Raw genomic sequence first — 24083 nt, 5'->3', positions numbered from 1 at the left:
GTTTCATGAAATTGCTGATGAATTTTTAGTTGTTATAATTAGAAGTGTGACGGTCAAGCTGGATCTGGAAAGGAGGAGAACTAATTGACAGAAATTTCCCTGTCCCTCTCAGCTTCTCTCGTTCCCTTATGGGTGCAAATATCACAGTATCCCACCCCGTACTCCCTTAATCCCAGCCCTCTCCACAGCTAAAAGGATAGCTGATTAAGAAAATATTTGAGGAATGATTTTCTATAAATAATTCTTCCCAACACAGCAGTGCAGTGTCTCCTGCAGTCCCTGAGCAAGGAGCAAACTAAAGGAGTCCTCAGGAAACCCACTTGCTAAGACCTTTAGGGAGAAGACCCACAAAAACACAAATAGCAGGAGATTAAAATGACTAGAGTTGCTAAATCTACAAATATCAGTGAAGGGGAACAGCCTGCTGAAGGAGATAATGTAAAAGCAGATGATGCAGTGAAGGAGTCAGAAGAAAAGGCTGAACTGCAAGGAGGGTCTCATAATTCTGGATTTCAGACACCCAACGGCTGGTCTGCAACAAAAGAGGTCAAACAAGAACCATCAAGTGGAGCTACTGGAAAAAAAGGTCCAAAGTTTTCATGGGATAGGCAGAGTTTTACTTGCTTAAGGATAAAGTTCACACTTACTGCTTCAGAGAAGAGGTTTGGGGTTTTGATCGTGTACGGTGTGGTTGTGTATGCTCCCAACTCCATTTGCCTCCTGTGTGCTGTCCTTGCTACCATGTGAATATGAAAATTTTTGACACAGTTACAGAAATGAAACTGGGTGGTATTTTTGGAGATTGTTTTTTTAGTGGGTTTTCTTTTTTTTTTTTTTTACAATAACTTTGGGAACTAAGATCAATTTCAATCAGTTTCACAAGTTATAAACCTTTATATAACTTTGTAAAATCTATTATGCATATTCAAAAGATATTCAGTTTATGCCAAATATACCTTTCTTTAACATGATTGCTCTTATGCCATGTATACTAAGTTTTATGGTCCTGAAATCTAAGTGTTATTTTGAAAAAATTCTCTTTCTGTTTGCTTTTTGTAAACAATTTCACAGCAGCACTTGTGTGTATTTTGGATTTTCAAGTTAGGGCTTTTCAAGTTAGGGCTTTTCTTGATTGTTTTTTCAACTAGTAGACAATAGTCATGCTTATGACAACTGAGTTTAGCTAGTGGTCTTTCTATACTATGGCTTTATAAAGAGCCATGATACACCCATTCTGAAGAGACATGAAAAAACTATATCTAAATCAAATTAAAATTCTTCAGCCCCCAAATATTTTTCTCAAGTGTGTATCTGCTGCAAATGCACAAATCAGAACTAGTGTTTCTGTAAACATGCAATTGTAACTTTTTGTCATTTTCTCCACTGTTAAGGAAAATGAGTACAGTCAAATTTAGCACTGATGAATTTGGTCCACTGTGAATTTTGTTCAATTACAGTCAGGGTGTAAGTACAGAATACAAATTGTATGTAATTTTATTTCTAAACTTTTCTACAGACTTCTGATGACAATTTGACTCCCTTCTACAAGTCTTTTTTCAGTGGCTTTTCTCATAAGGGAGCATCTGTGAATAGGAACTACTATCTTAACCTCTTGTTCCCCTTCCTATTATAGGAATCCCATGCTGTGCTTCTATTAAATGAAGTATTGGGTGTTATACTTTACAACTGAGCTTCAGCTAGATTTATTTTATTAAAACAGACAGTGGTATATAAATCAGCTGTTAATCACTCTATGTATAGCCCTTCAATTCTCATAGTTATATTGCTATTTCTCAGAATCTACTTCTACATATTTCCTTACAGCTCCTCCAAGTGAACCAACCCACTTTACAGTGGAAGATGTTTCTGACAGCACTGTTGCCTTGAAGTGGAGACCTCCTGAGCGGATTGGAGCTGGAGGATTAGATGGTTATATTGTGGAATACTGCAAAGATGGATGTAAGTAAGATAGGTACTAGGCAGCAGCAACTGAACATTTTAAAAATACTGCAATTGCAATAATTTCACTGCAATATACCAGTAACCTAACCAGTTATTCCAGTATGATTAAATTTGAACTCAAATCTATGTCTAACATCCTTGACAACCATCATCATACTTATTATGGTGTGACTGTAAAACCTTGAAAGTCACATCAACCATAATGTCATCTTCACAATCATCATAAACTTTAAAACAGATAAGTAATACAAAAATATCTTGTTGTTCTATAATCACTATTGCACTTTTGTATCATTCATTAATTGCACATTCCTTTAAACCAATACAATAACAATATTCCTTAAAACCAATACAATATCACAATGATTGTGATAACATCAGTCAAACTTTAAAGTAACTGTTACCTTGCCTCACTTAATACTTGTGCTGATAATAGAGTGTAACAGCACCATATGTACAATACTCAATGTACCGTGACGCTACAACATAATATTTATGTCATAAAAGTCAAACAACAAATTTATAATCACTTTAATAATGAAATTTTCCCTGACACCAGGTTTGATTGCCATATAATCTAAACTAGGGGTTTACAGGGTATAAATTATCCAGAAATAATTTATAGTCTTTAATGAGATATCATTATGGAATTACCAGAATCTCTATGTCATTATCGTAGAAGAATGATTTTTCAGTCATATTTCTGTGCATTAGAGTAACTAAGGAAACACTAAGAATTCTGTTCTACACTGTCAGTTGAGAAGTAAATAATAAATTCCAACAGTTATGTGTTCTATTATTGTTTTCAGCATATGTGGCTTTCATCAATCTGTTTGGACAGCCACAGGATATATATTTATTCCAAGAAAAAAATTAAATTAAGGCTGCACTTTCTTGCTAAAACTACTTCCAAAATTTTCCCTCCTCCTTTGTAATGAAAATAAATGTCAAGAAGTCCCACAGCTCTATGCTCATAAAACAGAATGCCAAAGGAACTACCAAAAGATGATTCCCTCATCCTTAACTATTTTGAATAACAAAGTGTAGAAATTCCTCAACTCCATGTGTATACACATCTACTCGATCCAGAATTCTTTTTCCAACTTATTTTATTCCCTTTGAAGTGTGGTGTTGCAATTTAAATTCATTTTACCCTAACACAAATTAATTTTCAATTGCAAACAAGGCATCGGTATTGTTACAACATCCAAATACTGTACTTGCAGCTACAGAATGGATTCCTGCGCTTCCTGGCCTAACTGAGCGCACATCTGCACTGATTAAAGACCTGGTCACGGGGGACAAACTTTATTTCCGTATAAAGGCCATAAACTTGGCTGGTGAGAGTGGAGCAGCAATAATAAAAGAGCCCGTTACTGTTCAAGAGATCCTGCGTGAGTATCTATACTGAATAAATCTTATTCGTTTATTTCCTCTGGTTAAAATTCTGTCTTCATCTAAGAATAACACCCAAACAGTTCTTTCACTTTGACTGGGTGCCCAATATCTTCTGACTCTGAGAACATCACCATAATGCACAGGTCTTATCTTTCTAAACACAGCTTTTAAAATAAAATCCTTCTTCTTACTTTCAAAATACTCACATTTTGCCTCTTGCAATGGCACTGTCACCATTGAAGAAACATACTTTTTAATATTTAGCTCTCTGCTTGAAAAGCTGCTATATTACTGCAAAATTACTTGCAAAATGCAAGCAACCTATTTACTTCATTGTCCTAAATTATTAATTAACACCCTGTGTATCACCCAACAATAGTAGATTATAATTCATTTGACTGGAGTCCAAAAGACATCAAGAGCTGTTAATAGTGGATTCCTCAAGCTTGGCTCACACAAAGTGTCTGTCAGAGTTTCACTAACAGTAAAATGAGCCAGTGTAAATGAAATGAAGTTGTAATGCATCTCAATACCAAATGGTCATGAAGACAGACACTCCAACTCTATCTTAAGAAATTCTTTCTGTAAATGACAGGGAAACGAATAAGTATCACATGGAGAATGAAGAAAGCTTTCCAGTGAGGTAGAGGAAAGCAGAGCCTAGATGAAAAAACATACAGTAAAGTACTTCTTTTCTTAGTGAAAAAAGTAAGCTACAATGAGACTCCACTATCTTAAAGAAAGAACTGTAACTGAACGACTGTAGAAAGATAAAGGAAATCCATCGGTTGCTCTACTTTACATATCTCCAAAAGGCAATTTACAAGGAGCTGCAGTATCAATATAGCAATAGATAAATCATAATTTATAACCACTCTTTTACTCCAATATACCCTTTGTCCCATCCTTTCTACTGAACTGAAAAAGTTCTCCAAAGAAACAAAGTCCATATAGAAGGCTCAGATCCAACAGAAGTCACCCAAATTTGGTATTTCAGATGTGATGCAGTTTCACAAATCCAGCTGTCACTGAAACATGTTCAATTGTAAATACACAACTGAGACTTGATACTAAATTTTTATCCAGACAAATACATTTGAAACTACTTTGAGAAGGAGTTACTCCCTAAAAGTACGAACAGTGTTCCCACAATTTTCTTATGCACACAGTTATCTGAGTCTCTTCAGTGTTTTGTGTTATTTGTGCTATAAGTGATGTTGCAAATTATCAAGAGCTTTGTATTTAATGTATTAATGCTTAACTTCAGAGCGTCCCAAATTCTGGCTGCCACGGCATCTCAGACAGACTCTGGTGAAGAAAGTGGGTGAGACAATCAATATCGTGATCCCTTTTCAGGTATGTATCAGCTTCTATGTTGCCACGGTTATTTATCATTACTTACCAAAAGTAGTTTCCCTTATGCAAGTTCCTATTGCTTCACTGCTTAAGCAGTATTGCATAAGTACAGCTGATGATTCAGGAAACCCTCTCAAACATTTGGGGAGGGGTAGGGAATCACTCTTTTTTTTACAGTCAGAGCTTCTTCCTTAATCCCTCCTTTTGAGGAAGAAGAAAAAGTAAGTGGTGTAAGTAAGTGCAAGCCCATTCTTGCTTATTGACCCCAGGATGCATCTCACAGAGAAGTAGACAAAAATATATGAATTCAACTAACTACTCTTCTGGGACCAAGGTACATGATGCTACTAGGTAACTTCTTTGACGAAAGTGTGTATGGTAATTTCTGAAAGGTTGACTACAAAAATTGGAGTTTGCACATAAACAGAAGGTCACAGTCGGCCCATTGTAGTCTGTGTGTATACAAAGAAGAGCTTGGTTATTATTTTACATGAGCTGAAGGTGTAAAAAATACAGCATGATGGGGATTATCCAGGATGCATGTATGTAACTACACATGTCACTATGCACAAAATTGCTGAAATGCACACAAAGACTGACCTAACCAATTACCCTATCTTGGCAACTACCTGACTATTCAAAAAACACCACATGCTTTTTTTCAGATGCAAGATTCTAATAATTAATACAGTCGAAGAATTGGTGTGTGTAAAGAAAAGGTTTTCCCACTGAAACATAGCAAGAGAAATTGTATGTTACAGATTCGGGCTCTGACAGAGATACCCTCAGTAATATAGCATTTAATCAAGTCCTCATTTAAAATTTCAAGACACTAAAATTTCTCTACTGTCCAGGGCTGACATTTATGAAAATATAATAGTTTAGTTGAAGAGCTTTGAAATTCTTATATTAAAGACATTGGAGATATACAAAACATTTTTTCAGCGAGGGAGACATATATGCACACATCACCTATATTCTTTTGTTTGAGCAGTACCAACATGAAAAAAAATCTATTAGAAAAAAATCAACGTTAACTTGAATGTACACGTCTTTTTGCCCTGTGGTTACTGGGTTACAGGAAAAGTTGCTTTTTCACAAAGACATATCTAATCAGTACACAATTGCAAACTCATATATGAAGTAACTGTCTTGAATTGCATACTTGCATTATTTCAGTGTAATCATAAGCGCTTTTTTTTCACATTTCTCTTCAAAATTGCTAAAATGGCTCTCTTACTGAGGTCTAGCCAAATGCAAAATTCAATATTTGTACATCTGCTACTTCTGAGTAATGTAATCCTTAAAAAAATCCCTAAATTAAATAAACATATGTTTGCTGCTTTGATGTCCACCTTGAAGAAAAAATGCATAAATTTGTCAAGCTGTCCCATAAGCAGAGGAACTGATAAAGTTTAGCATTTGAGAGATTTGTGTTTTATGTCTCCTTGTGCTGGTTTTGGCCTAGGTAGAGTTAATTTTCTTCATAGTAGCCAGTATGGGGTTGCGTTTTGAATTTGTGCTGGAAACAGCATTGATAATTAAGGGGTGTTTTAGTTATTGCTGAGAGCAGTGCATACAGAGTCAAGGCCTTTTCTGCTTCCCACAAGACTCTGCCAGCAAGTGGGGTGCTTAGTTGCTGTCTGGAGCTAAAAAAACGACACCCCCATATCACCACCTTCCCAGCACACTAAGCCACATCCTCTGCTTAGAGTACCCTCACTGTAATATTCCTAGAGATTTGCCAGTTCTTTGCCCTACTTCCCTAGGCAGTCCTAACTGATATGTTCTCAGCTCCCTGGCCAGAGAAAGTACATGTAAGCAACTAATCCAGAGGTTTCTTAATCCTGTCTGATCATTCAGCTGTTGCCAAACAAAATGGATATTAAGATCACACCTCCCCTGAATTTTCCTAAGTGGGGACACTAACTGGAGTTTTGGTATTTCACCCTGTCAGTTTTTCACAGAAGTGTACTACGTCAAGAGATTTCTAGTCCTCTGTCAAATTTGGCAGAACTGAACCAAGCTGATTCAAAAGTTATTTGAGTAGCTGACTGAAAAATCATGTGCTGGTATAAACTCTAGTCTCCTAAACAATAAGGCTAACAAAAAACGTTAAGATCTACCCACCAACACCAGATTTTACTCTGAAAAAAAAAAAGCTAGAGGACTTTAATTCAAGAGGTATTTTTTGAGAGTTTTCAATTTGTCATAGTGTCGAATTGCAGCTTTTGCAGTACTTAAGAATTGTGGCTGTAGCTATTTAGAACATGTAAAACTGATGATCTTTCAAAAAAAAAAAATCAAAAAAAATCTTACCCTTTACATTTTAAAAAAATTTAAGTCACTGACCATTTCTATTGCAGAAAAAGACTTCAAGTAGATACAATTATCTATTATCTAACGAAATTGGAAGTCAGTGTCTTCTACTATTTACAGTTTCTGCACAACCTTACCAGCGACCTCTGTGGTCACTACTGTGAAATTCTGTGTCAAGGTATCCTGGGCTTAATATTACTTGCAAATTTATTCAAATCTTTAGATCAAAACATAGAGACGAGAAAGGGCAACATTGTTACTGAGCATTTTTCTGTTGACTGCAGTAAGCAGGTGGGACATTCTGCTGAAAGGAAGGGAATCAACACACTCTTCCTTCAAAATTAACTACACGAACCCATGATTGAAGGGATATTATGTGTTACTAGTGGATAAAATTCACAGTATTACTGAGCAGCTCTCTTACCCATCATATATGCAGGAATCAACATCTAAGTGCATTTAGATTCATTCTTCCCTGGCTGTGAACTCCCTAAAGTTTCTCTGGTGTGCTATTTAGCCACTCTGTCACTCACTGTTCTCTCTCAGATTATCTATTACACATTGCAGAAATCCAATCCTCTGACATATGTATTAGGAACATGCTTTCTATCTGTTTGTGCTTTTCACAGTCTATAAATATAAGAGTATATGAAAACCAACACTTTGAATGCTTGCAATCTTTCACTGGCACTCATAGCACATCAAAAAAGGAGGTGTGATTGAATATATCTGATCAACCACACTAGAATACCAGCAGTAACAATCTTGTAATCAGTTTGAAAACCTGCCAAGTATTTGTCTTGACAAATTAGAAATTTAAATGAAATGCTCTTATAAATATACCATTTTAAGCAGACTACTTTTATTTTGAAAGCATTTCCCTAGGCAAATTTTTCAAGCAGAATCCTCATATAATTTTAAAATATACACATATAGAGACAATTCTTGTCAAGTTCACCAATAATAAGACATGGATATGGAAAATAAAACACAGAACAACTCAAACTCTTTTACTTGTTCAAGAATTTCCACTAGATCTTCTAGGTGAAGAAGAGAAGCCATTTCTTCCTGCAATAGGTTTTAATAGCTGTAATAGGTTTTTGTAAGGGTTCTATAAAATGAGACGAGGGTAAAAGTACACTGGAATTGGACAAAATTATTTTGTATCTATTATTTCAGAGCTACAGGCCTGAGGTGCTTCTATGTTCCTTGGCAGAAAGCTGTAAGAAAATTATATACCAGATAGGTAAAATGGAAGATCCAAAAGCATTGCTCATTCAAGGTTTATTATCAGCCCTGATGTAAATTACAATATATCTGATGAGTTAGATACCAGAGAAAAGAACATCTATGAAAGAATAGCAATTTCTAGGAGTTTTAGAAGTCCTTTAACTCTAATTTTGAACAGATCTTGGCCTGAATCTTATAAAAGATAGAGCGGGTTTTTCAGTACCACCGAAAAAGAAATTATACAGCACAGACTTTCTGAACAAATACCAGAGAAACTTGAAATAAAGGTATAGCAATGCACAAAGATTCATTATTATTCTGCCTTTAGGCACCAATCTAGGCATCCTAATCTCCCTTTGTAGGCTAAAGAAAGAGATACAGTCTTTCAGAGTACGTTCCAGACACCCAGTGGATTGAAGAGCCTTCTGGAACTGCTTTCTCTGCTCTTTATTGAAGGCAGAGTGTTCTAACTTCAGTGCCTTAGACTTCAGATCCAGGGCAGCCTAAGCAGAGCTCACTGTTGTCTTGGAAGGTCTCACTTTCCCTCCCCACCCATTTGAACTGCTCCAGGCCTGTGCTGCACTGTTTCACCATGCTAATCTGGTAGAAACTTAAAAAACTCCACTAATTTATTTTTGGTTAGATTGATTATTAATACACTTAATAAATATGATATGGTCATTTCCTGTTTTCTTGGGATTCTTGGTTTGGAGCTGTACTGTGGAAGTGGCACTCCAACAACTAAGAAGAACTAAGTATTATCTACGATTTTTCCTGGGAACAGCTGAGTGACAGTGATGTAAGCTAATGATGTCTCACTGATTCCACAGTGCCATCTTCCATGGGTGTAGCAACACTGACTGCTTAGGTTAACAGTCACCAAAAAAACTTTGCAATGCAGAAAGAATTGTACAGTAAGTTTCACATACAGAGATTTCAAGATGATAATAATTTTTCAAAATATCTTAAAAATGCCTGGGGACAGAGGATTAAATGTTTTAAGAACGGGAGGAGAAAGGGGGCAAAGCTAATAAACTCAGATCTATATGAGTGCTGCTCAATACCAATAAGAACAAGGCACATCAGCTGTTGGCTTCATTGATGCCTGGGAAAGAGTACTAGATGAGCACAAGTATATTGTTTCTGGATTTATTCTCAGTATAATTTCAGACTCTAACTAAATGGCATCCTTCTAGCATGGTGCCACTAAACCACACAGATGAGAGCAAATATTCATCTGCAAGAAAACAGAAATTGTAAAGTATTTAGAGAGTTTACTATCTCAACTCTGCATATTACATTAGGCTTTCTAGATTTATAGATCACTAATAAAAAATGTAAATTTATTACAGCCCTCCCCCCCAAAAAAAACCAACCTTTTTTTTTCTCTTCAGGGTAAACCAAGGCCCAAAATCACTTGGCTGAAAGATGGTCAAAGCCTAGACTCCAAAGATGTGGGAATTCGGAACAGCAACACGGACACAATCCTCTTCATCAGAAAGGCAGAGCTTCATCACTCAGGAGCATATGAAGTTACTCTTCAGATAGAAAACATGACTGATAAAGTTGTAATAACAATACAAATCATAGGTAAGAACCTGACAACATCAAAACTAAGCAGACCATTCAAAACAAAAAAATGGCCTGACTGAGGCAAGCCAAAGATCCAATTACCACAGAATCCCTCCTCTCTTAGTGGTTGATTGCAGATGACTAGGACAAAGCTCAGAGTAGGGTTAGCATGTCACTTTATTTTCCTACAATGTTTTCCCAGCTTGAAATTATCTGTGTCCTAGAGACTTTCAGAGAATGAGGGATTTTCTGTGTGTTCCATAGCTCTCCAGGGATTTCTTTTCTTGCATGATTTTATCCAGTCTGTTTTAATCCAGGTCTAGTTTGAGAATCCAAACATCCTTTGGTAGGAAATTTTAGCTTAAGTGTATGTACTTATTTGTTTTGATGTCCATACAGATTTGTATCAGAAAAAACCATGAATAATCATTCACCTTTTCCATTTGTAGCCTTCAGTCACACACTCCTCAGTTAATTTTATCAAGTTTTAGACTCTTCATTTGATTATTTTCAAACAGACATCTTTCCATATCTTTGATCATCCTTATCAATCTTCTTTCTACCATGTTGAGAGGGATAAAAAGAATTTGAGACTTCTGGTGTTCTTAGGAATATCATATTGTCCTTAAGGAAGGAAATACAAATCTTGGACTGGATGTACTCTTATTTGTTTTTTTCATTAGACAAGGACAGTGAAGATAAAATCATTGCAATAATATACTTCTACTGTTCCAAAAATTAGAAATTACAAGGCACAGTCCTGTGAATTTGGAAAATTCACATTTAATGCCTTACTCTGTTAAAAGTGTCTAGTTAGCCTGACACTTATTCTCTATTACACAACTTCCAGTCTCTTTTCTAGTGTCATTTCAAAGGAATACATTGTCAAAATTTCTATATCTTCCCTTGGCATTTTGTAAGATATATTCTGAGATTTTTCCTACTCAGATTTCATTAGTGTTCAGCCAGAGTTCTTCTATTTCTCTTCATTACCACTTCATATAATATTCTTAATAACTGTTTTTATTTCTCTTTCCCCACACTTTCACACTGTCATCCCAAATTTCCTCCAATGTATCAATACATTTTTAGAATGTGTATTTTGGCACAAAAAGAGTATTTAAACATAACCTGTCATATTTTGGAATTAAAGATGCTGACTGCGCTCTGCTTAAAGTTCTATAAATTAATGTTGGCGGAACGGGTATGCAATGGTGCCAACAGCAAACAAGAAAGGCATAACAAATTGGAGTAAGTATGTCTTAATACCAGCAGATGCTTCTGCTCAAGAGGATGGCTGCAGTTTGGCATGAGCAAAATAAGTAAACAGCAGCTAAAACAAAATAATCCCAAGGTTGCCCAGAAAAGCTGTGGATGCCCCGTCCATGGAAAAGTTCAAGGCCAGGCTGGATGGAGCTCTGAGCAACCTGGTCTACTGGAATGTGCCCCTGTCCATGAAAGGGGGCTTGGAACTAGACGATCTTTAAGGTCCCTTCCAACCCACATCATTCTATGACTCTGTGACTCAGCTAAAGGGGAGTAGTGCACTCTGTACACCAAAATACCTTTCTAAAACTGGTTAGTGATTCTTGATTCTAGCCACTGCTCTTAGAGTATGGTATCAGGTATCTTGCACCCACTGTTTGATACCGTAGAGAGTCACAAAAACACATCTGTGTACCATTGTGAAAGAGTTATTTCAAATAGAAAATGAATGGCCAAAAAAAAGCAACTAATTTTATCACACAGATTAATACATGTCAGAGTTGGAGGACAGGCATGAAACTTTTTAATTCTTGAACAGCTTACTCAGCTGAAAGGGGATAAGTGTATTTCATGTGATTCATGACCAAGAAAAGAAAGGGCTTGTAACATTTGCAGATACTTCTACAGTCAAGGCATCTACTCTGACTCTTGGTTTTGTTATTCTGTCATCAGAACTACCTCTTTTCAATTCTGTCAACTGCAATCTTTGCTCTCCAGATTTTATATTCTTTTGGCAGGACAGAAATATAGGTGTTTCAGGCACTCTTTCTCTACTACAAGTGATGCTTTAGATACAGTAGAATGGCATGCTGAAAAGTCAACCTAGCTTTCAGAGATACAAAAAGTCAATCAGTAATCTTCTGAGGTGTCTTTTGATCAGCTAACTTCCCTTGGCAAATGTCTACTTGATGAAGAAGTAATGTTTGTGGCTTCAGCCCCTATCTTTTTTTGGAATAAGGCAAGCAGCTCTGCTGCTATGATGAGTCACATATCAGTTCCAAAGAAGAGGAAACACTTCTGTTACTGCCATCACTTTTCCCTGTTGCCAAAACAGTTGCTGCCATTTACTCTAGAGACCTACAAAATATGCACTTTTACTATGAGAATACAGTATATTTTAAATACTTTTAGAAAGCTCTTAGATAATGAAAACATCTCCAATCTCTGGAGAATATGGTTCACTCAACTTTTTTTCCCTTCTACATAAATCAGTAAATTTTGTCTTCCATTATGTCTTCTATCAACTAAAGCAAACTTCAGTGCAATTTTTTTAAATGGAATTAATAGTTTTTCTCACTATGTATTATTTGAAAATATAAATTATAATTTATTTTCAAAAGATAATTCACATTTTATGTCTTCTTCCCATTCTATAAATTTTATTAGTTTGCAAAACTCCTAAGCTGAGCTTGTGCTGAGGGGAACACAGAATACTTCCTCAGAATACAAATCCCCACTTTAACACAGTGTCCTATAGAGGAAAATAATTTGGTGCAGAAGCATCACTAGGTTTAACTTTTCCCATCCTCTGTTCACAAGCTAGAGATGAACTGTTTAGTACTGACAATGGAATATTCTACAAAGGAATTTTGAATAGTTATTCTTTCACATTTCATTATCCCATCAAACCACAAAGATCAAGAATATAAAAACCCATTTAGCAAATTTATGTCTCTCTATTTTTTTTTAAGATTGTCCTTCATAAATGTGCACAAAGGTATGTGGTATGAAAAATTATTCTCTTCAAATCAGAACAAATTAATTGATTTCTGTGTAATGAAGACATACACCTGGAAACATAACTAAATTATTTTCTCTTAAGTTGTGATTCAAGGTAACAACGTTTCCACATCTCCATAAGCAATGTTCATTTGTCAACACATTGCCATTCCCTACTTCAGAAACAGGGAAGAAAATGAAAGAAGGCTTTACCTGTTTGGTAGCTGTTGAGACACAGAAGATGTTAGGTTTTTCTCTGAAATGTTAGTGTCAAATAGGAAGAAAGAGGATGATAAATGGAATGAGAGCAATGCATTCCATATTCCTTATCACACTTCACACAGTGTTCTAGTTGGTGCCACTTTGAAGCAGGACAGAAGGGGCCAAGCCTAATTATAAAGCAGTCTTCAATTCCAAAGTATGACAGTGAAAAGAGAATTAACACATTATGCTTTGATATAGAAAGTCATAGTTCCCCTAATAACGAAGGCTGATTTATTACTGGTTTGCATATCCTTTTTAAGGAATTAAATTATAAGCAATGTAAAATTACATTCCTTTGGCTTTGCTCATCTCAAATGATTGAGATGAGACTACATCCATCAGATTCTTACATTTCCCTAATTTTTCCAGCTTAGCTACAGAAAGGGGAGACAGTTTCCATTCAACTATCTAGAATTATCTTAAACTATTTTTCACTCAGTCACAAGATCAACTATCCAGTCCTCCCCAACAGGCCCTGTAACTGTGTGCAACAAACCAACATATCAAAAAGGTGAATCAGTGCCTTCAAATTAAAACAGACAGGAATATTATTTAATAAATCTAATTTAAATGTTACAGCATGAGACTAAACAATATCAGTATAAATATGAATTATAATTAAAAAGGAGAAAATAAAATAATTATAATTTCATATTATATATTTTTCTGTATGCTTCCAGGTATCTGTATCTCTTTGAGAATTTGTTCTTTTTCTAGTTATTACAGGGAAATGTCACCTAGTGGGCAAGCTAACAAGCAATGAACCAACAGGAAAAAGTAAGGTATATTCCCAAATGGGAAATACTCCCAAACCTCAGCTGGAAGGCATTTGTAACCCATTGCCATGGTTGATATCAATGTAGCTAAATGGCTGAGAAATTGCATTACGGTAACAAAATAACTAATAAAATTACAGTTTAAAGAGTTAATCACATCCATCCATCAACACAAAACTTCTTATAACATTTTAAAGAAGAGTTTGTCTGGTTCCTATGTTACTAATTCTAATATGTTGTCTATTTCTCAGTAGCTTTCAGGCCTCTCAGAAGACCATTAAGAGGGTATTTGAAAATTTCCCAACTTTCTTGTTTACAGTTTCAACTTCAAATAAATGAAGTGTGTTGCTATGGAACTTTATAGATTGCTATCAAGTTCTATTTTTTTCCCTGCATGGAAGGAAATGAGAAAAGTCTTGGATTCTGAACTAAAAGCTAAGGGTTTTTTTCATGTCTCCTCCACAGACAAGCCTGGTCCTCCTCAGAATGTAAAGCTTGTAGATGTTTGGGGATTTAATGCAGCCCTGGAGTGGACACCTCCCCAAGATGACGGCAATGCACAGATCTTGGGCTACACGGTCCAGAAAGCTGACAAAAAGACAATGGTAAGAACTTGCTCTCAGCCTATGACTTTGTATGGAATTTAAACTACTGCCTGCTCTGGAAACATACAGACGAGGGAAATTACTGAATTCATGACTCTCACTTCTGTGTCTGAGGTATCCTATGGCATATCAGAGGCAGTTAAACACTGAAAAATAGAATTAAAAACTCCTAAAGGTGAAGTAAAGAACTGCATAAAATGCTCAGTAGAAAATGTAAGAGAGACCAAGGGTGTGCCGTCTCTGGTCATGAGTGCACAGATAGCTGTGCTTAGAAGGCGGAATTACATTCTTTATTTGGAATTATATTTTTCATAAATAAAGAAAAAAAATGAAGTGGAGGGAGGAAGAGTTAGACTTGAACTCAGATGCTGGGTATAGTAGGTATATACTGGGAGAGGTATGCATGCCAGTCAGACTGGAAAACATCTTTCCCACAGAAGTCCTCATCAAGTAATCACATTCTGAGTACCCATCTTGTACCAGAATCCCCAGATATAAGGTAAACTGTAGAGAGTTGTGGGATTTTCTTTCTGAAAATGCAAGTATTCATACATCTATCATACCTGCCAGAATATAAAAGTAAGAAAATAGATCAGCTAATCTTCACAAGAAGCAACATAATATTCATTTCACAGGTTGGTGTTAATTACCTGTCTTTTTGTTGTAGCAAAAAGGATCTCTCCATACTAAAACTAGCACCATGTCTGACCTCTCATAACATCTTTCTAAACAGTATAGTCTTGTTACAGGAATGGTATACTGTTTTTGATCACTATCGTCGCACAAACTGTATAGTGTCAGACCTGATTATGGGAAATGAGTATTTTTTTCGAATCTTCAGTGAAAATTTGTGTGGATTGAGTGAAACTGCTGCAACCACCAAAAATCCTGCCCATATCCAAAAAACAGGTAACATATTCTTCAAAACAAAGATCACAAAAGCCACTAAGTACCTGAAGTTATACACTGGCAAATGAAAAATACAATCTTGATAAATGCACCACTAAAGATACTTTCATTACTTAGTAACTAGCACTTATAAAGAATTTTAGCATCAAGAACCATTATCTAGGCAGACCTCCTGTACTAATACAAGTATTTGCTAAAAATATTTAATCACAGAGTCTTCCTAAACTATATAATTTTAAGAAAATAATACAATTATAATACAACTGGGGGATTATATTTGTATTCTGGGGTTAAAAGTTTAAGATATCTGTGGTGAAGACTTTCCCTGCAGACATATGACTATTGTATTTTTACCAGAATAAGAAAACCCACAATTGTCAAGACCTTTTACTTTAACTAACACATGAAACATGAGATATGTTTTAGAGTGAAGTGTATTTAAGGATTTGTTATATCACAAATGCCAAAAACTTTGAAGCTTCTCTAAATCATACAGGCAAAATAAGTGACAGATAGACTGTATACATCAGCAGAATTGAAAACATAGTTCTTACTATTTTGTTTCTTTGTATTGCAGGCACCACTTATAAGCCACCTAGTTACAAAGAACATGACTTCTCCGAACCTCCTAAATTCACTCATCCTTTAGTAAACCGTTCTGTGATTGCAGGATACAACACCACACTCAGCTGTGCTGTAAGAGGAATCCCCAAGGTACAGATCACAACTGTCATTTTTATTGTTGCATCAACCCAAGATGCTGCCTTAGAATACACATCAGTTCAGTGTGACTGGAATGTAACATGGATGTATTAATTAAAAATAGAATCACCCAGTCATCTCCCACCTCCGTCATAGTTGATGAGGGAACACTTGCAAGGTGCAAGTGTTTGGGTGGTTGTGCCCCCAGTGGGGCAATACAGTAAAGGAGACAGAGGGAAGAACAGTCACCACTTGTGGTAACACCACGCCATTGAAAACATATCGTGTGTGCATAAAACCTACTCACTGAAGAAGGTAAACAACAATAAAATGTATCTTCTCACAATCTATCCTTTGTTCTCTTCAGACTTTCAAGAAAATAGCAGCTAATGTAATATACTGCTCCTTTAACCTAAATGATATATAGGAACAGCAGTTTTCCTGTTACATTGATACATTCACATAAGTTTTACAGAGTCTGAGTTATTTTGCAAAATTAATTAGAATAAGGCCTTCTCTCGTGTGAAGTTTTTTTGAAGGGGTTTTGCTGGTTTGGTTTTTAAACTCACAGGAATATAAATCTCTTCAAAGAATACAAAAAGATGCACTATTTTGTTAGTCAGGAGCAAGCTGTAAAAACTGTATCAGCCAAGAGCTAAATTTAGGTTTCTCAAAAAAGGGAAATGGGCTTCTTTGTCTGCAGGGAAGAAATTTACCATATTATGACATAATCTTGTCAGAAGTTTAAATTAGTACCACCACAAAAAATGCAAAACTCTTCTTCCTTCACCTTCTGCCTGCTTATTCCCAGCTCCTTTCAATTCCTCGTGCCTACGCAAGGATCTGATTGCTACACAGCAAAACATGTACCACAATTGCTCAGAGTCCAAATTTACTCAAAAAAAAAAAGTCTTTATGCAATCATTTTCTGCAGTTCTTTTGATGAAGAAGGTGCTCCAGACAAAACTCAAATAAAAAAGGAAGCATATCCATGTAAATAGTTGCAAAAGAACACAAATGTTATAGAAGAAACACCAGCAACTGCAGGAAAAATCCATCCTCCAGTAGCTGCCTCAGCTTAGAAATGACAGTATTACTGATGAAATTCCCACTCGGTTAACAGACATTTTTTTGCATGTCCATCTACTTCATTCAGTTTCCATGGTTTTAAGAAGATTCTTAAAAACCATCCTTAATTTTACAGCTGTTAAATACAGTAGTTGCAGGCTTTGGAATGCAAGCAAGCTAGCTCATCCTTACACATTAGCCCGAGGGATCCAAATAGTTCTCAACCCTCAGCACATCTAATAGTCTTAAAGCAGCTTTTCCAAATACACTTCTGTACTTGTATTGCCCAAAATAACCTTAACAAAATGTGTCTCTACCTACTACAGTACTCTGAAAAGGTCTTTTTCACAGAGAGTAGCTTATGTTGATGGAGCTTTCCAATTCTGAATAACTGTAGATTCTCAAGCACACCTCAGGCATGATCTGTATGGCATGGAAAAGTTACCACTTCAAGCAGAGACAATACTCATGCCCTGCTAGTAGTGAGGTACAATAAAAGACATATACCCAGAAAGATAAAGAGGCTATAGAAAAAGAAGGAAAAAATATTAAGGCAGGAAAAATTCCAGCTGATATCTTTCAAGAAAAGTAAGTATGGCAGCTGGGATGCACCGGATTGATATACCACAGGTCAAAGACAAAAGTGATTCAGTAGATTTAAAGGCACTGTATAAAGCAGTGCAGTAGTTTTAGTTCTTATGGATGAAGAAACAGAAGACATTAATTTTCAAAGAAAAACAGGTAAGTACAAAGCCTTGTTTTCTACTCTTTAGAGACTGTTTCTTCACTATATGTATTGATGAGCTTGAAATAAACAAAAGCAGTTTGTTTTCTATTGTACTTCCATTTTCAAAATTCCATTTATAGACATTAAAGTCACAGTTTCAGGTACTGGAAACAAAATATAAAGACTTGAACTGATACAGAACTAACTTTACTCCTCAGCTGAAGCCAACTATTTTGAAATTCCTTAAGTTCCTAAATATATGCTAAAAGCTTTAGAAAATCCTTTTTCAGGCCAAACTTTGGCATCTCAATTTGGCCACTTAACATATGTGGAACTTTGTGACACTTCTGTAACATACTTGCAGCATTCAAATATTTTTAACAAGCACAACTAAATAACCCCCGAATGAATGGATGAATTTGTAGCCAGTTTGTAGGGCCGGGGTTTTTTTTAACTGCAATAAAATAGGATACAGACCTACATTTTCTACATGTTATTTGACAGTTAAAGGAAATATTGAACTTCAGAATTACTGGTTTCACAAGTTTGTACTGAATGAGTTGGTCCTAGAAAAATTATTAACACTGTTGTGTTAATAGCCCTCATAATGCTATTTAGCCTTTGATGGCTAAATAAAAGCTGCAAGATCTGGTGTAAATATTCCATTTCCTACCTTCTATTTTAAAATTCTTCTTCCATGTTCTTCAGCCAAAGATATCCTGGTATAAAAACAAAATGGATCTCTCTGGGGATGCCAAATACCGCATGTTCAGCAAGCAGGGTGTGTTGACCCTGGAGATCCGGAAACCTACTCCATTTGATGGTGGCATTTACACCTGTAAAGCTGTTAATGAGTGTGGTGAAGCTGAAATAGAGTGCAGACTGGATGTCAGAGGTAATCAGGTGAATCTTATGGACAACATTGATACTGTAATGATGATAGAGTAATGGGTAGCTAAAAGAAAATAAAATCATAGTTTTTCTTTATCTAACCCTGACTTCTTGGGTGGTATATAAAAAAGTTTGTTAATTACTTGCACCAGCAAGATTGTTTTTTTCATTCTAAAGTGTTTTGATAGAATTGGTAGGTAATACAAGCCTGAAGATGGGCAATTATTACACTTCTGACTTAATATTTATAGAGAAGATACTTAGCACTGCAATGGAGGTCTACCTACAAACTATCATTGAGGATAGTTTTATTATCCTTTGTGCCTATTCAGTAATTGAAAGTTTTAAATTAAGTCATTAGCAATTAAACTTACGTAAAAGGTAGTGCGTGTTACATCATAAACATTTTTTAAACATTTATTTTTTTTGTCAAAAGAATCAGGAATGAAAGTCACATGTCTATAACACAGTAAGAAATATTGACAAAATATTTTTGGTAAGGCTACCAGTAATGTATCTATTTGTCAATATAAATGTATATAGCACCAGTTTAAATGCTCAGTGAAAGTGACCCACACAGCAGTGATTGATGGAAATTCATCTTCAGCACATCAAGCCTGAAGGTGTTTCTACACAGCACAGAGTTGAATATTTGACTCAGCGCTAAGTCTGGAATGTGTATGCAGTTCACCTTGCAGTGCTGGGAGCCAAAATTCTCCAGTATTTCTGTTCAGAACTATAAATTACAGTGTAGACATGGCTCAAAGCTTAATATTATCATCATCTGAAGCTTGATTTAGGAACATTAAATCTTCTTAGAATTATCAGATAAAAGCAACAACTATAAAGCTTCCATATTTCACTTTCAGCACCAAGTCTCAATTTAAAATTATCATCCTTTAATGTCTGATAATATCTTAATTTTTTTTTCATTCTCCAGCACCTCAGTAAAACTCTGAATTGCAATTCATCTGCAACTCAAGGTAAGAATCAAAATAATTCAGCTGGATAAAGGAGCAATGGCTGTTTGGTTAGATATATGATTAAACAGTTGTTAGATATTCATGGTAGAGACTTTATAGAATGTTTATAATGTTGGTGGGAGGATATATGCTTGTTTCGATTTCTGTTTGTTTTTTCAAAATCATACTAAGATCACACTCCTGCAAGGTAATTTATTTCATTTATTTTAAAGTGGGTCTCCACCTTTAGTATCCTGTGCCAGTGTAGAAATATATAAAAATTACAGAATGTTTTGTTGTCATTTTATCTTAACTGACTACAAGCACTTGCTCTACGAGTCAGTTAATTATTAAAATAAGGCTAACTAATATCAATAATCTAAACAAAAAATGCATAGTTACAATACATCTAGAACTGTAATGTACACTTTATACTTTAAAACCATGAAATAGCTATGATAGCAATCAGGTAATGTATTTGTCAATAAATCTTTCTCCCCATTCTCTATCTCAGCATTAGAATGGAACTGGAAAAGAAGAAGACTGAAGAAATTAATGAGGATAATTTCAGTTCATTTAGGAGTCTTGTTCATCTTCAAAGTCATTTAATATATGTGAATTAGGAGGCAGCAGTGTCTTGTAATGTTTTGCTTACCCAGCATACTTTCAGACCCTATTTCCTTTTTTCATACATCTGTTTTAGTTACATTGCCATTGTCTCCACATGAAGTAATTGAGAGAAATCAATATAGAACTTTCCTCCCCTTACATAGGTAAAAAAGCACCTGCTATATTACAATTACGTAAAATTAACCCCCTGTCCTTTCCTAATGTCTGAAACAAATGTAAATTCCCCAGTTCTACAGTTCACTCTATTTTCTCTCTGAAGAACTCTGATATTCTTCATAAGAAACAAGTAGCTCAGAATAATGAAACAGTAAGAAACTAATTGTAATATTTAATCACCTTTCATTATACTCATGTCTGTACAATAATAGATTGTAACTTTCATTCCTACTACTTTTACTGTCTGTGAGTGCTTGAAACATCCACTGCTGTGCTCTTGAGTAGATCTTTGCAGAACTGTGTCCAAAACACACCATTTGGGAACCTCTGGCTATAGTTATTGTTCTGCTTTATATAGAAAATAATCTTTTTGATAATTACTAACTACTTGTTTTCTAGCTTTTAAAAAAGGCACCAGCATAGAATTCCGGTTATTAGATGTTTTTGCAACCAATCACAGACATTGTACTTATCAACAGAGATAATTTTGCACATCAGATGAAACAGTGAAAGTTCTAGTGAGAAAGATTATCTGCACACAAATAAAAAATTTTAAAGCAAAATCTTGTGATGAAAGCAATAAACTTACTGTTATCAAATCTTACTGAAGGTTTTTGAAAGTCTATGAGTGGTATGTATGCATTTTTGCAGATGATTCTGTCTAATTAAATGACACAATAGCATTTCTAGCTTCTCATCTACTAGTCTGAATAGTATTTGGGGTGGGGTTTTTTTCAGACCTATGTTAGTTGATAGTTTCTGGCTGGAGAGTACTTTTTAAATGATCACAATACAAGAGACAGTGGGAAGATGATATTAATCAAAGAAGCATTGCCTTTTGAAAGAATCAACACAAAGGAACTGAGGTAATACTACTTCCCTGCCAACATGCCACATGAGATGGTAAAGCATGTCTGACACAGCATATTAGTTGTATTAAACAAGCAAATAAGTCTTCCTAATAAAAGCATGAGATGTGTATTTTGATTATTTCATTATGATACCAGAACAAAAACAGATACCCTCTGAAACCAACATCAACTTATTCCAGATCTACACTTGTCTGTTGCACATTATTCTTATTAAACAGTTAAATAAAATTAAAAAAGGAAAATATGCAACCAGGTTTATGCTCTTTTGTACTTTCATTTTCTGAGCAACACTATTGATTAAAAAGTAGGACACATGTCAGACATAAAAGACAGAGATAATCCATATTCTAAAGAACCCACGACCAGAATGCAGGGAACCAAGAGGATCACCCCAGCATCTCTTGGACAATGCATACTGTAAAGCAGAGACTGAACAGCGGGAGTTAGAACCTAATTCCACAGGGCCTTCTAAGATAATGCTTCTACATGAAAAACACAAATTAGTTTTTACTTCCAAAACTTTCAATGACAATGAATCAAATGCAAATCCATGAAGTCACAAAAAAAGAAGCGCGCTCTAGTTAGGTTTCTAGAAGTTCTTCTTAATGTGAATTCTGAATTCAAAAAGCCAACCATTCCTCATACACTGAAAAGAGGATTAGGGGGAAAGGACACCTGCAAGGTCTGAACTTCTTGTAATTAGTTCTAGAAAGGTCTTCAGAAAATGGTAGGTGTTTATTGACGTTTCGCAAGCATATAGTATTGTCTTTTACCTACTCCATGTCTGATATTGATCCTGAAAGTATAGTCACTAATTGTCCACTAATCCCATGGTGGTAACACATAAATAATTAAATAAATAATTTTTCTCCCAATCTGATTAAAACCACATAAACTGACCAGCTTCTCCCAAACCTAGATGGCTGAGAACAGTAAAGTATCCCACAATTTTCCTTCCATCACACTTGAAAGACTACTTGATGAAAGATGGTTTTCACTATCTTTTCCTGTGTGAAATCTCCTGTGATGCAAAAATCAGATGGCCTTATCTCTAACCTTATAGTTGTTAACTGCTGTTACAAGTGTGCAAGGTAAGATCAATAGCAAAAGAAAAAAATAAATAGGCCATAAAGTTTAAAAATTTCTATCTACCAGCATTCTCTTTCAGTGTATTAAGTGCCTTTCACTGACAGCAACTGCTTTCAAAAACAACAGTCCTACTGAAGCCCTTTCTGTAGTTTTCCCTAAGACAAAAAAACTGTTGCTCAAGTAAAAGATCCTTACATGTGAAAACTGTATCTTACTTAGACAAACATAACCTCTCCAGGCTGATTATTTCTATCTAGTTGGATGTGAAATTGACTTCAATTCTTGATGCTACCACAATTTCCATTTAAATCCTACCAATTCAGGCTGCTGGCTGCCTGTTCAGGGTACGTGCCTCTCCTTCAAACTAGTAACAGTGTACCAGGAATGGAGATTTTAAATGTTTGAATTAACATACATAAGACTTATCTGAAGCATGGGGTGTTGCAGAGCATTACTAGACAGTATCATGCAGTATAGAAATAGTCAAGCTGGCCCAGTGAGCTAGCTCTTCACTTGAGCTAAGATACCACTTCCAAGAAACATCAACTAAGAAATATTAAGACAACAAATAACACTTCCAGTACTCCTACTAGCTCAGTTCTCTCAGGGTGGTGTTGCCTGCCAAATAAACCCCCAGCTGACACTTTAGCCTAAGACAACACACGTTTCACACCACAGCATCAATTCTTTTGTTTCATTCTGTTTTACAGCACTGTTGTGTAAATATCATAAGTAAACAATATGTACTTGCCCCTGGCAATGGGAAGCTTCACGTAATACTTTTTATAAAGCCACCAGATGGAATTAAACTGTCAAATGGAAGCAAACCTTATCTGAACACTTCATTTCCTTTATTTATTTGAGATTGCCTTAGTGCTCAAATCCTGACCACTATTCTCTGAGCAAATAACAACAGCAAAATGAGTTAATGGTTGACCACTACTTCTTAAAATAACAATGAAAAAGGCCAAAGACCAGCATTGTGCTGCAGCTCCAGCTCCCCTCTTCAGTGCTAGAAACTCTCACACCCACTCATCAGCTCTCGATCTGAGAGATTATTGCTCAGGGCGGTAAAACCTGAAGAAAATCTCTTCAAATTGTGGTGTGAGTATAACAGAATACGGTAAAGATGCTGGGTTTCATCCTTTTCCTCTTTCAGGTTTAATTCAGTGGGCTTGTACAGAAGCTGTCAAAGGCTGTGTGAGAGTTAACGAATGGTCCCCCACGAAAATAATTAATTTTACCTATTGACAGATGAGAAGTGAATCAGTTGAAGCTAAAGAACTAAATAACATAATGTCCATTCTGAAGTCATGACAGTGACTCTGTTTGGCATAGCTTCTCAGGTTGCAGCCTATTTTGTATTCTGCTATCATAGATATGTGAGTATTAGCTTAAAACTAGCAGGCATATCTGTGGTAACAGCTGCGGAATAAACGTACTTGTTTCCCTCCTGAGCATTAGTTTTCTGATCGGTCAATAAAAATGCCAGAAGTATTTAATTTCCAAGTCACTGTAAATCCAGGTTCTATGCTCTAGCACCAAAGCTGTTTTTGCAGAAGGGGGGCCAACGACTACATATATTTTTATAATATCCATAACACAGGTGG

At 35.7% G+C, this 24083-nt stretch overlaps 1 protein-coding gene across 1 annotated transcript in view; it reads left to right on the top strand.

Moving 5' to 3' along the window:
* Positions 1 to 21062, top strand: part of MYBPC3 (myosin binding protein C, cardiac) — a 61889-nt gene extending 40827 nt beyond the window's left edge. Inside the window, exons 26-35 of the mRNA XM_027642490.1 lie at positions 1825 to 1959; positions 3189 to 3356; positions 4628 to 4716; positions 9660 to 9855; positions 14328 to 14467; positions 15217 to 15376; positions 15954 to 16090; positions 18582 to 18776; positions 19705 to 19747; positions 20241 to 21062. Coding sequence (XP_027498291.1) covers positions 1825 to 1959; positions 3189 to 3356; positions 4628 to 4716; positions 9660 to 9855; positions 14328 to 14467; positions 15217 to 15376; positions 15954 to 16090; positions 18582 to 18776; positions 19705 to 19747; positions 20241 to 20335 — 1358 coding nt within the window. The 3' untranslated portion in view covers positions 20336 to 21062. The remainder of the gene's footprint in view (positions 1 to 1824; positions 1960 to 3188; positions 3357 to 4627; positions 4717 to 9659; positions 9856 to 14327; positions 14468 to 15216; positions 15377 to 15953; positions 16091 to 18581; positions 18777 to 19704; positions 19748 to 20240) is intronic.
* The last annotated feature ends 3021 nt before the right edge of the window (positions 21063 to 24083 follow it).

Source organism: Corapipo altera, unplaced genomic scaffold, assembly GCF_003945725.1.
Source record: "Corapipo altera isolate COAL_440 unplaced genomic scaffold, ASM394572v1 23b, whole genome shotgun sequence".
In the NCBI taxonomy this organism is placed as follows: Eukaryota; Metazoa; Chordata; class Aves; order Passeriformes; family Pipridae; genus Corapipo; species Corapipo altera.
This window is presented reverse-complemented; position numbering and strand designations above follow the sequence as displayed.